Genomic DNA, 13,960 nt, shown 5'->3' on the forward strand with positions numbered 1-13,960 from the left:
ATTTTCTGAAGATAATTAAAGTACCGGTATAATCAGTTGCCTACTGGGTCTTCCCAGTAGCAACTGGTGATCATGTGAGTTAAGCATACAAAACCTGCATATCCTCAAATAATTTTCACATCTAGGTATTACTACAGCACTGTTACAAAAACAGAGTCACAAACAAGCATTCATCAAAAATTAAAATTCACAGATCCATAGCATTGCAGGAAATCCCTGGGGCAAATTATGAAATCCTAGCTATATAAATGTATTCTACAGACACACTCACAGGTGTGTCACTGTTGTGGAGAAATAACACAAAGCAGTTGCCAAAAAATGTTCTCAGATTATCTAATACTACTGAGCAGCCTAAATCAACACAAACCAGCCTCTAAAACCACAGCTATTCACACTGCCAAAGCAAAGGAACTTGGTTTAGATGACCCCACTTAAGAAGCTAGTGTCTCCAGGCTCCAGAAACAGGGAGCCAAAGCAGGATTTACACTGCAAGTCATCCAAATCAATCTCTGGAAGAACTCCTTTTGAGAAGTGTTACCACATCCACTGCAAGTGACATCAGGTGTCTGGAATGAGGTACATTCAGACCAAAATTTGGAACTATCAGTATGAGATGACTCTCCTTTCTATAGATTTATTATATCACCTCCACAGGCGGTTTATTAGCATTGATGTGTTTATCCTGACAAACCTTAATTTCCTTTCCCATGTACTAAAGTAGATCACTTATACTTGTTTTTCAGAAAAAAAAATAACTGTTTCCCAACACAACTATTCAGTTGCTCACATCTATCAGAAATTTGCCCCTGCAAGTAATGTATTACAGTCAGATTTTGATGTAGTAAGTCAAAAAGTGACGAAATAGTCCAAATTCATATGCTACGATCCCCAAACCTGCAACTTGGAGACAGTTTTGCCTCTTCTGAGCTGAGGTAGACAGAAATAGCATACTGACATGGCAGTACATATCTACATGCATGTAAGACTTGCTTTGAAAATTCACATCAGTACTTTTCGATGTTACATACAACATATACCAAGAAAGGTGGTTAAATTTCTAGAAGTTTTGCCTTATGAACTCCAGTGACTTTACTATTTGGCTAGTACAGAGAAGCCTGGCATAGCCTTGCTAAAGCTTTTTGAAGCATTTCCTGGGAACACTGCATGTAGGGGATGCACTGGTTGCTAGATCCACCTGGTCACACCAGTCTGTGACAACAAGACTCCTGGACACAACCAAGAGTTTTCTGCTTTTCACTTGCAGGACTTATATTCTGATACATACAGCAACCACACTATTTCCAGCTGTTAAAAAAGAGTCAAACTCAAACAGATTATGCTATAAAGGCTCACTTGCAGGAGAACTGCTTTTACTCAAGTGTTAAGAGGGACATTGATTATCTCAGTGATTAGAGTTATTATTCTGACAGTCTACAAAGGGGAGAGGCTGCTGAACTCTTGACAGGGAAGTGAAAAGGTTGCTTTGGAGAGCAATTAAAACATGTCTGGCCCATCACAGAAGCACCTATTATGTCAAAATGCAGCCTGACAGGAAAGCTTGATGCTGCCTGCCTTCCACACAATGCTGTCTTGCATTAGTTCTTGGGCTTTAAATGACTTCTTCCTTTTTACCTTTTCCTCTTGGCAGACAGGATGCCTTAGTGCTTCAGTACCAAGTCACTGTTTCAAACAACCTTTCACACAGACCACACTAAGCACCTCAGACTCTTCTACAACTAGCACCAACATTTTTCAATTATACTTTTCCTTCCTATACTTTCAATGCTTACTTTTCCCTTGTGCAAATTCATTTTGTAACAATTACCCTCTTTGATTTCATGGTCAAGGCATTAATCTAAGTGACCTCTTTCAGGATGCTTCCTGAAGGCACATTAACCAGAGAGAATCCATTATGAACGGATTTGTCTGCTGTACATGATGTGAGTTGGCTAGAAGCATGTAAAATTGCAGCTCTAGCTGGAAGGGGCTCTCTTTGTTGTCAGTTTTGAGAGAGGCACAACTGGAATCACAACATGTTCTTGGAAATGCATTACATGTTAATGATTAAAGTGAAAACTCTATGCATTTAGGAAAAGGTTTTATAACAACTGCATCCTTCTAAAAGAAGAGATTTTTACTATCACGTATTTGTTACACACGTATCAATCAAAAAAGCTACCTGTTTGCACCACATTTCAAGTCAGAACTACATTGTGGGCAATTCTAGGAGGTTTGTTTGCATTTTCCCTTGTTCTTGAAATTACAAACTAGAATTTCGATGGTACATTTACAACATTCTCTATGCAAGTGGAAAGATCACTTCAGTATATTACCACGGTTCACACTACATACAGCAGAAGGTAAAGATTTCTTCCGTTTCTTCAACTGGCAACTTTGTTTAGAAATATGTATGCATTTAAGGCAGAGGCATCTTCCACAACCAGTATTTGAGACAACAGAACATGCTGTTCTATTTTTTCCAACACCTCAATAAAATACCTTATTTTTGCAATAAACAAGCAGCATTTATTACCATCTCCTTGTCGTGGTTTAGAAGGGCTGAATTCGTTTCCAAACTGGAAATCTGAGTCCTCTAACAGTCTGCTTTCTCCTTGCATTTCCTCCTCTATCCCACTCTCAGATGAGTGACCACTCAGTGTCCCTTCAGTCCAGATTTTATAGTTTTCATCAAAACTTTCTCCTCTGTGTTCCGTATTTCTTCGGCTCAGCGTTGACTCCAGCTTTGCACTTCCCTCTGCACTTGTTCCATTACAGGCTTCAGGCTGAGGAATGTGTTGTGTCACAAACCCCACAAACTTCTTTCCTCTTTTAGCAGCTTTGTTCACCTGCATTACAACAGAAATTGAGCTGCAAAGTGAGTTAGAACTGCATGTAACTGTTTCAAACTTCTGCTGATTTTCAAGGACTAAAACAATACCACTGCAGAAGACTCTTTGATGCTGCCCATGGTTCAAAGTAAATGGAAGTCTTCCAGCATTGCTGGAAATGACCAGGAATCTGAGCTTTGGTAAGGACACATCTGTAAGGAGTTGATCGTGCTGTCCTGCACATCTAGTAATCTTTAAGTCAATGTATATTTTGAGGGAATCATCCTTGGAAGGAAATAAAGAACACTGCTGATAAAGAGGAAACAAACAATGTAATTAAGCACATTTCAAGGGAAGAACTTAACTGCCTTTGGACTCAGGCCACAAAAAGGTGACTTCAATATATAGAAAGTCCTTCACTTAGAACAAACCCAAGTACTTTACTTGCTGTGTTCCACGCTGATGAGCAGTATAGTGGTGCAGTATAGTATTGTTTCTCTTAAATCACAGAATCATGGAATCAGCCTGGCTGGAAAAGACCTCAAAGATCATCGAGTCCAACCTTACCATCATTACTAGACCATGGCACTAAGTACCACATCCAGTCTAGTCTTGAAAACCTCCAGGGATGGTGAATCCACCACCTCCCTGGGCAGCACATTCCAATGCCAGATCAGTCTCTCCATAAAAAAAATCTCTTCCTAATATCCAACCTAAACCTCCCTGGCACAGTTTGAGTCTGTGCCCTCTTGTCCTACTGCTGGTTGCCTGGGAGAAGAGACCAACCCCCACCTGACTCCAACCTCCTGTCAGGGAGTTGGAGAGGGTGATAAGGTCTCCCCTGAGCCTCCTCTTCTCCAGGCTGAACACCCCCAGCTCCCTCAGCCTCTCCTCATGGCACTTGTGCTTGAGTCCCTTCACCAGCCTCGTTGCTCTTCTCTGGACCAGCTAATATGTGATAGCAGCCTTACTAAAATACTGATCTCCAATATTAGAGAAATATCTTTGTCATATGCCATGATTCATTGCCCCCTGGTTCCCTTGGAGGCTACTCAACTTCATTATCACTGAGGACAGCAAAGAAGCAGAGAAAGGAGGAAGCTGAGAGCAAATTAAAATGCTTCCCACTCTTTCAGCCAGTAGCATGTCTTTTTCTCTGCACTGAAGCCTCAATACACGACTGTAACATCTGTGCCACCTGTGGGATGCATCTATTCTTGGAGGTGGGTTTTTTCTTGGGATAAGGAGTGCTGTCATTTAGGAATGCAATCCCACTGTCAGCTTGTGCTACAAACTCCTCTGTGAAGTAAAGTCTTCCCAGGTAAATACAGAAGGCCCAGCCCAGAAAGCAGAAATCACCTGGGAAGGACTGGAGTAAGTGAGGGCAGAGAGGGAAGGATCTTTATGCAGTTCAGTTAACTCACATACACTATTAATCACCAGAGTGAGCAACAATCAGCTGGTGGTACTACAAACCCCTTCTAGGACCAGGGCAGACTGAAGTGTTACTATCTACTACCACTATATATACACAGCAATGATACAGTATGCCAGTCATTGATTATACAGAGCTGCTGCTTCACAGACAACCAAAATTGTTTTAAACGTAACAAACCACATAGAGAAAAAAACCAGGCAATATGGTCACCTTTTTCCTGAAACACCACAAAGTCTTACTGTTTCAGATGTTTTAAAAAAAATGGATTACCAGCTCCATCTTCCGAAAACACCAGAAGCACTGAAAATCAAATTATTCTCCCATACTACTTCTGTACCAGATATGCTTCCAACACTGCATCACTGCTCATTTCAAGCATGTTTTTCCTTTGAATCTTTGTCTGGTACACTACACCACCAACTCAGCCATAGTATAAATGTGAAATTTAAAATGGGATCCCATCGCAAACACTTGACAATGTCAAAACAGCCATTCAGAAAATTCAGACAGCTCTGAGCATTTCCAAGATCATTAATTTTTCCTCTACTTCTTTCCTTGGCAACTAACCTAAAAGATATCACTAACGCTTGCAATAACAATAGCTTCCTGTTTCAGCAAGTCTTCAGTTTTGCAGAGGGAGTTAAACACAAAGAACTTTTCTTTATCTAGACAATATTTTCAAAAGCTTTGCCAAGTAAATATTTAATACAGTTACTGCACATGTATTTTTGCTAAAGACAGAAACCTTTTTTCTTAGCTACTTAATTCAGAACAACATATAATTTCAGCTATCATGCAAGCATTTTATAGAGTCTGGGCCTAATTCAGTGGTGTAAGCAAACAGTCTCCCACAGCTTTACAGAGATAAGCACCAAGTCCTACATTAGAAAGAGTAACTACTGAAGAAAAAGGACTTCTTTCACTTTGAGAAAAGCTTTGTAGCTTCTAGAAATAAAAAATAAATTCAACACCACAAAAGTAAACTCAAAAGGAAAACCACATCAATCACTAAATACAACTTACACATATGATAGAAATAAAAATCTGAAGAGAATTTGGAAAAAGCCTCCATTACCTTTTCTAACAGTTCTTTCACTACCTCATTTGTCAGTGTTTCATACATTAAAGGACATTCCTCAATCACCAGCCTGGGGTGCCTTTGTCCTGTGGGTGCTGCATGCTTCTGGCTAGAACACAGAAAGAAAGCAGTCTTTGTCAGGAGTTTGCAGCTAACTTGGGCAAATGCTTGCATATAGGATTCTTTTCTTTTGGAACAGTTATGAATGAAATCCTGACAATGTGTCCTCATACTTTTATTCAGAACTCAGGGGGTTTTGGTGTCTTGCTCTGTTACTCATACAAAGTGGCAGGTACTGTGTGTCACAATGCCACGGTAAGAACAGTCATATTTAACAGGAATTTCATGTGAAGATCATTCACAGACATCTTTTGGAAACTGACCTTCACTGACAACAGCTCTGCTTTTTTAACAAATAAACAAAACCCCCTCTAATAATGCAGAAAATACAAGTTTAAGCAATAAATTCAGTAAGCATAAAACAGATTCAGCTTTTTAGAAAACACACTCTGAATAGAAATGGGATTTTTACACTGCTGCTGCCTCGTTTTTCTAGCTGAAGCAGAGTTGCAGCTGTTGTGACCAACAAGCTCTAACTTCCACTTAGAGTTATAGACTAGTACTCAACACGTTTTATGTAAAGCAGTTGTCTTATTACTTGAACAATGTTCGGTGTAGGTCAGTAACATCAGGGGATTTTATTTGATACTTCCTTCACATAATCATTTGATTGAGAATGAAACTTCAACGAGACACACTCCAGTATAAAAGGCTGCTTTCCAGACAGTAGTCAGAGAAGGTGTATTTGCCTATAGCAAAGCCAACATAGGTACATATGGCACCTGCACAGGAAATAGGGAACCTAATTCCAACAGCTTCACACATGGACCACAGAGTCTCATCCTTCACCTGTTCAAGGGCCTAAAGGTTCAAACAGCAACTTCATAAGGATGCCACATCCAGAGGGCCAAGGGGAGTTGGGGGAGCTGTGTGCTGCCAGTGCCAGCTCTCAGATGCCTCAGCTCCAAAGAGCAAGCATTTTGCCTTCTTACTCAAGCTTTGACCCATGTGAGCAACATCTTCTGTCTGCAATGGATTTATAACGGTTAAGTTGGATGAGCAGCAAATACCCTGGACAGTGCTTGTTCAAGCAAAAGGTTTGAGAAGTTCTCTCAAATGAACAGGTTTTACAGAAGCATTACTGCAGTGGCAGCTTCCAATTCACACCCTTCCAGTCCTCCAAATAAAACGAAAGAACCTTTGTGCATCACATAAGGACTCAGGAGAGAAGGGAAAGCATGACAGCTTTTAATGCAATAAGGAATCCACTTCTCTAGCTATCCAAATTAAGAACAAAAGGATATCTTCTTGGCATTCAAAGGAAGTAATGGTAACATTTCTTTGTACATGTTCTTCATGATCACAGGGTGATTACACTGCAGTGAAAACAGGAATAATAAACAAAGACCACAGATCTGGAAAACAAACATGAACTCTTGACTTTCCCTTAGTGTCAAAATCAAGCTTTTGTATGGCCTCCAATCACAGAATGATTATTTCCATCTCAATAAGAAAAAACCTAAACTATCCCTGACAAACTAATTCACGCAATATATGTCATTTTCCCTGGGAAAAGAGAAAAAACAAAAGTTTTGAAAGCAAACAACAGCAGACATGAGATATGTAAAGCAGCTTATTACTCTCCCCATGTTTTGGTTAATCTTGCACTTACTGCAGGTTCTAGGACAGATGCTACTGCATTACACTTTGGATTTTTGTTTGGACATTTACTAAGGCACAGTAAGCATTGCCCGTTGTGTGCTTAGCATTACGTAAGGAACATTATCTCGGTCACCTGTCTAGACAAGAAGTTGTTTGTTTCTGTGAGGCATGCATTTCAAACAGCCAAGTTAGGCTTATTGAGCAATCCACTTACAAATGGCTTAAATAAGCAATAGTGTATTTAAATGATTCCACTGTTACCTTAACTTTAATCGTGAAAGTACCACTCGATACATGTGACTTGCAGGGAAACTCCTTCTACATCCAATGGGCAGCAGAACAGGATGAACAGCTCCTACCACATATCCTTTGCTGTAATATTCTTCCACCTGGGATGCTATATCCAACACAGAACTGATCTTGATAACTTCTGGGTTTGAGGAAGCTAAAAGCATTGAAAGCAGAAGAGAAGCACATGATTCTGTGTACGGCCATGTACTTTTGGGTGAGTTCCTTTTATGTAAACCACACAAAACCTATCCCAAGGCATTTGTTAAAAAGCTACACTTCTCTTTATACAAGAAAAAGCAGATTCACGGATGATTCAGTAGTATTCAACTACTTGAAGTACCTATTTTTACAGCTTAATATTCTAATTCTGAGGTAAATTCCTATACGATGGGTTTAGTTTAAGCCTACAGCAATTGATTTGCTTTTCTTGAATCTTTTTTTCCCTTAGAAGTGACCTGTGAAGTGTAGTTTGCCATTTTGATATAGTCACAAATCCTTTTTCCTGTAGACATAAGTACATGTCACCTAATTAGATTTGTGGCGTCACAAATTTCTAAGGAGGATCCCTCAGAGTGTACACACATTCTGCATCAATAGGCAACACCTAGGTAACATGTAACTAACTATTGGGGAAAGCTACATAGATAAAAAGAAACCTTTTTGGTTGGGGAAAACTACATAGATAAAAAGAAACCTTTTTGGAGAACCTTTTTTGAATGTTCTGATCCATGGTCTTCTCACAGAGAACACAACATATCCTGCTACAGTCAGTCTGATGTGTCAGTATTTCCTGTTCCTCTCAAGTACAGCTGGAATTGTAGATGCTCCCAGAAAGCAGGAAATAAATACTCACAGACAGAAACTGACCAGCACAGATTTGCCAAAGTCTGAATCCTTTGTAGATACAAACTCTGATGACGAAACATCTTGGCTTGAAATCTGATGGTTCATCTGTGACCCTTGCTGCAAGTGACCTACTTGTGTTCTGATGGGTCCCTCTTTGCTAGACTTTCTGTGCCTTAAGACCAGTGCTCATCTGCACTGAAGGATGTCTCAAAGCAAAATTAAGTGACCTCACAACATTTTTTCCAAGATACAAACACTTCAACACGCTGCTCTGAACATTCCCTTTCAAACGATACAATCACTGAAAACAATTAAATGCACTAAGTCTCCTTTGATTTTGTAATTTAAAAAAATTTAAACGCCCCAGATACATGCAATTACCTAAATCTCACTCATCACTTCGTTGGGTTAATTTCATGTTCTTTCACCCTCTTGTCTACATGCTCTATATTGCAGGTGGGCAATAGGGAAGCAATGTAAGGACCTAAACACACAGCAATTCACAAAGTCTGTCTGTCCTACTAGTTTAAATTATCATAAACCAGATACAGGAATCTTCAGTCTGCTAAAGTGTTTTATTCTAATAAACTGAATTAGAATTCTGCTGGTTCATGCATGGTGTGTTCTGTAAAACAATCTACCACTTTCCCACTACAAAATGAGAATAATACTGCAGATGATGACAAAACAGCTATTTCATACATATTCATACTGTTATTCAGAGTGAGAAGTTCACAGCATGTCATCTTAGTGGGCTGCATCAATATTCCTTCTTTCCCCTAATAGGAGGGTTGTGGACAAAGCATATATATTCTTCTTCACTAGGAGTATTTGAACTACCCCTGTTTTCTGCTTAAACTGACCTCAGAAAATAGCAGCTGTTTTTGCAACTGAGATATGCATCATGATTGAGACCTTGGAATTTACAGTCCCTGACAGGCATTTAAAATTACACTTCGGAGTCCACTGCTCCCTTTCCTTTGTACTTTTTAATTCATCCAAAATAATAGACTGACTGTAATATTCTTGTTTGGGATTGTCCTGATGCAGATCATCCTCCATGGAACTCAAAGCTAATTTTTACAGTTAGGAATGGGAGTATTTTGGGGACCAGGAAGGGAGAAGCCAAGGTACAGTGTACTGCTGATAACTAGTTAAGATGCACAGGGACTCCAGCCAGCAAATTTAGGCTACAGCATGGTTGACCTAATCTGCATCATGGCCTGGGAGAAGATCAGGGACTGCTGAAAACAGCAAGCTCATTTCAACTTCACCAGAAGAAGCACAGAATAAGGCACAGTGAATTGAAATAACACCTTTATCCTTGCTATACTTGTATCCTGATGCAGGACAGAGCTTGCTGTAAGAGCTTATAAAAATTAAGTGCAGTTTTTCTGGTTTACTGGGTGCAAGATCTGATGGCAGCAAATCACTCAGGCGAACAGGAATCTCCTGTGCAGGGGACGATATTGCACTGGAAATCCACAGACACAGAGCCAGTGCCACAAAGATATAACACAACCTGACACCAGAATAAAAACTTAGGTCTGAAGTGATAAAGGGCTATCACTTATGCTTTATTTAGCCAAAGGATATTCAAGGAGCAACAAGTACATGAGTGAGTTGACTGAGGTAGAAGAAAAAAAAAAAGCCCAACACATTCCCCACAGCACTTTAGCCAATCCTCACATTTCATAAGCAATCAGAATTCAGAAATGCTTCCAAGGCAGTATATACACCATTTCTTTTTCTGTATTCATTATCCTAGCTCTAAAAAGTAGAGACTCCAAACAAAGAGTTTGTTATGGCTATATAGACACACAGCTAAATTCAACAGCAAGATACCTGTGATTACCAACCCACTTGCTTACAGTTAGAAATATAAAAGAAGTTTAGCAACTATCTCAAACTGACCTCACTTATTTAGCACTCATAATTCCACAGCAGACCACTGGAGCTAACCACTGTTGAGTATCAGACTGACCAGGAGAAAAATGAATCTTTACTGCTGCACTGCTAGGTTAAACACAGAGATGCACCTTTATTTGCACTTGTTTGATGTGCTTTCACTTGAAAAGTCACAACCACCTTTACGACAAATCCTTTACACAACACTTCTAGAAACTGTGACTAAAACATAGCAGAACTACCCAGAACACAGACTATTTAAGAACACCAAATGCTCTTTGGTCTCAAAGAAATTTTCCTTTCTACTCTCAGTAATTAGCAGGTAATTCAGAAATGCATTAGGCAGCCTGGCTTCACTTCCAGCATGTTACCACTACGACTTATTCAACACAGTTTTGTTTCTTCAAAAGGAACAAGCCAGTGAGAAACTGCTAAATAAACAGAGCAACAAGTACAGTTGGATTTAAAGTACCATAACCTAACAGAATGTGTCTTCTATCAGCATCTTGCAGTTTTTCCATTAAAAGATTCCTATATTTTAAATAAAATATTGATGGCACTTCAATTCAGAGTTAAAACTAAGCAGAAGCCAAGTTTTGTTTATGAAGGAGCCCCTGAAATTGCAGTAAGACCTGCACTCACTTTCTCCTTTAAACAAACCCTTCTACCAACCGCATTTGCTTCAAATCTTGTTATTAAGCTTTTGCAGTAGATTGGGTTCTTCCAACATGCCATTTACTCCGGAGTGAGTGCAGAGCAGAGCTGCCTGTTGTCAGAGGACAGCCATCTGGGCTTGTTTATGTTTCCAGCCCTGTGGAACAGGGAGCTGCTCTGTTAGAGAGGGACACCCTCGGGAAGGAAGTATCCCACAGAGCACTGTCTGCCTCCAGCTACGCATACAGATTCTCTTTCATTTCAGTCACGATTTCAAAGGACTATTCAACAACCACAAGTAAAGCATTTGGGAAAAAAGAGTAAGATGAAACTGTAAGACTCTGCACAAATATCTACCAAGAGACTGGGGTGGGTGTAAGAGGGGAAGTTACTCCTAGCATACAACTAAGAAACAGACTTACTTCTGCCTAAAGTAACAAGGACAATGATAGCCTCTTCTGGGAAGTGGAGTGCATTTAAAAAAAATGGTTATTCAATTAAGGCTCGGGCAGAGTGTGTTTTCTGAGCCGTCACACTGAATTCAGGCAACCAGGACTCAAAGTGAGTGCGGATGGCAGAGTCTGACTCACAGGAAACCAGGAAAATCTCTCCCAGTGTTCAGCCAGCTTCCTTAACAAGGACAGCTGTGTAATTTGGAGGGTTTGGTTGTTAAAAATACTTCAGTAGTTTCCATTGTAATTTTATATAAGTGAGGAACCTTCGCCACGATTTGTTTCAAAATAAGAGTCTCACGTTTTGGCTAGCCCTGGTAAAAATATCTGAGACTTACTCTAAGCCAAACAAGGCAGAACTAAGCTAAATCCTATTCCTTCTTATATCAGAATAGCGAATATACAACATAAAAGAAATACCTTCTAAAGTAAAATCCAGTAGTACATATTCATAAGCAAAATCCATCTTTGTTTCCACTTGTGGTCTCTTCAGAGTGGAGAAGATTTTTCCAGGGCTGCTATCATCTGGGTCCTTCAGCTTCCTCAGTCCGCACCCCATGGCAGGGTCTGCAAGCAATTAAGTTCCAGGAAAACGTGGGGGAGCAGCAAGAAAGAAAAGTTACCAAGTAATTCCCTTGGATTTTGTTTTCTATTACCTGTAAATCCAAACAGAGAAAAGGTCCAGTTCCCAAAACAAAGAGGAAATGAATGGAAAGTGCCTTCGCAACACAGAACCACTAACCCCGTGAGGATTTCAAGCTACAAACTTGCTTGAGAGTAGCCTTGATTCTGCAGCAACATTAGAGCTGCTCCAAACCAGCAGAGATTTTCCATGCCACGTCAATTTACAGCCAGCCCCTATCAGTGCTCTCTTGCAGAGGACACCAAGAGTGCTTTGTTTGTCCTTCTAGACTGACTGGGTGAGGGGGGGCGGCAGAGGGGGAGCAGAACTGAAAAAGAAAGTTAGAGAGAAACTTGTCTGTCATTACTTACCTCCAGAAGTTCTCAACCGCAGTGTAAAGTCAGAGGGGAAAAAAGCAAGTTAGTCAGAATGAAAGAATGAGAAAAGAGCCTCAACACGGTTGGAGAGGAAAATCACTTCCAGAAAGGAAGTCAGCTTCAAGAGGAAATTGCTTCTGGCATCTCAAAGGGTAGAAAGCAAATTAAAAGCTGTTTAGTCCTTATTTTAGATTTCAGAGTTTGACTTCTATTTCCCTCCTACAGGAACTTTCTTCCAGATGAAAAAAATCAACATGAACATACTGTAATATATTTTAATAATGTAAAAATGTGTACCAATTTATCAGCAAGAAAAAAATCAGTAAGCATCTACACCACTGAAATTAACTTAAGTAATTGGTTTTGAAAAATGCCAAAAATGACACCAAAATGTTTCTAATTTCAAATGGGAAAGACTTTTTCATCGTTATATATGAATTTGTTTCCCATTTTTCATGGATACTGAACAAACAAAGCCCTTTTCTCCTCTGTTAGACTGACCTCAGTTGGTACAGCCACAGACTTCCAACACTGCTTCCTAAAGAAACTTCTCTGTAAGTCCTGGAAATTCAGTGTCATTTTGAGGGCTCTCATTGCTCTTATATTAGCTATATAAGTCACTTGTAACTGTCCCCTGTCATTACCCCTGATACAGACCATGATAATACATGAGGAATAAAAAGGAACAGTCATTGATTTCCTAAGGCCCTGTGACTCTTGGGACAAGTTGCTAGAAAATGTACCTTTTTTAACTGCATCTAGAGAAACAAAGTCATCTAGAAAAAACCGCAGAGATTCTTAACACCTTTTTAGATGAAAGGAACTACACACTTGAATTCAAAAAACTTCTTTGCTTTTTGCATTGCAAAATATCAATTTTATTAAAAATGAAGATTTTCCTTGTCTGTGTTCACAATGCCAACATAAAAGCTAAAAAGAATAAATTCAGGGACATGACCTTATAAGCATTTTATTTTTAACAGCTACTGAAACTCAAGAAAGATGAACCTGCAGCTCACACAGTCAGCTGTACCAGGATCCATAAAAAATGGTATCTTAAAGACATCCTTCTCTCTTTCCCATTGGGATACTGGCTGGGAAGGTAAAAGCAACAGCAATCATACTGCTCTAATGCTACATTAACCTCAAAACTCTTAGAAAGCAGCAGTACTGTAATTTTGAAAGATAAATCAAGTACTTCGTAAAAGGGCTGTACAATTTTTATGGGGTATCATCATCATGACAAACAGCTCTTGCTCAACGACATGATTCAGAAGTGGGTGAAGATTCTGAGATGAGAACACCTCCCACCTTCCAGCCTGTTGGGAAATAACCATTACAGCTGGTACATCTGTGAAGTTATTCACTCAAAACTGTTCAACTGATAAGCTGATAAGTGGAGTAATGTTTGGACCAAGCATGATTCCTACTTGGGGTAGAGCACTTGCAGCCTTGAGAAGGCATCTAAGAGCACCACTGAAAAACAGCAATTTAAACGAATCAGCATTACTATTGGCTATAGATCAATCATCACTGACACAGAATGTTTTTAAACACAAGGGAGCAGATTAATAAGACACAAGTTAAATTAGTCAGATTTCTCCAGAACCTCAGGGTATCTGATCAGCTACAAGACTCAAAACCAACACATTTAAAAACCCTTAAATATTAATTATCTCCAAATTAACATTTTTGAACTTCACAGTTCCTCTCTGAACTTGAGGTTTAACAAGGCCAAGTGCTG

The 13,960-nt window shown here is 39.6% G+C and overlaps 1 protein-coding gene across 1 annotated transcript in view; it reads right to left on the reverse strand.

The window, feature by feature from the left end:
* Positions 1 to 11,827, reverse strand: part of RFTN2 (raftlin family member 2) — a gene marked incomplete at its 3' end in the record, with an annotated part of 16,539 nt that extends 4,712 nt beyond the window's left edge. The window contains exons 1-5 of the mRNA XM_009079330.1: positions 11,638 to 11,827; positions 7,328 to 7,511; positions 5,342 to 5,453; positions 2,534 to 2,846; positions 1,297 to 1,305 (exon numbers count right to left, since the gene is read on the reverse strand). Coding sequence (XP_009077578.1) covers positions 1,297 to 1,305; positions 2,534 to 2,846; positions 5,342 to 5,453; positions 7,328 to 7,511; positions 11,638 to 11,776 — 757 coding nt within the window. The remainder of the gene's footprint in view (positions 1 to 1,296; positions 1,306 to 2,533; positions 2,847 to 5,341; positions 5,454 to 7,327; positions 7,512 to 11,637) is intronic.
* Positions 11,828 to 13,960: the final 2,133 nt, after the last annotated feature.

This window comes from Acanthisitta chloris, unplaced genomic scaffold, assembly GCF_000695815.1.
Source record: "Acanthisitta chloris isolate BGI_N310 unplaced genomic scaffold, ASM69581v1 scaffold14177, whole genome shotgun sequence".
NCBI lineage: Eukaryota > Metazoa > Chordata > Aves > Passeriformes > Acanthisittidae > Acanthisitta > Acanthisitta chloris.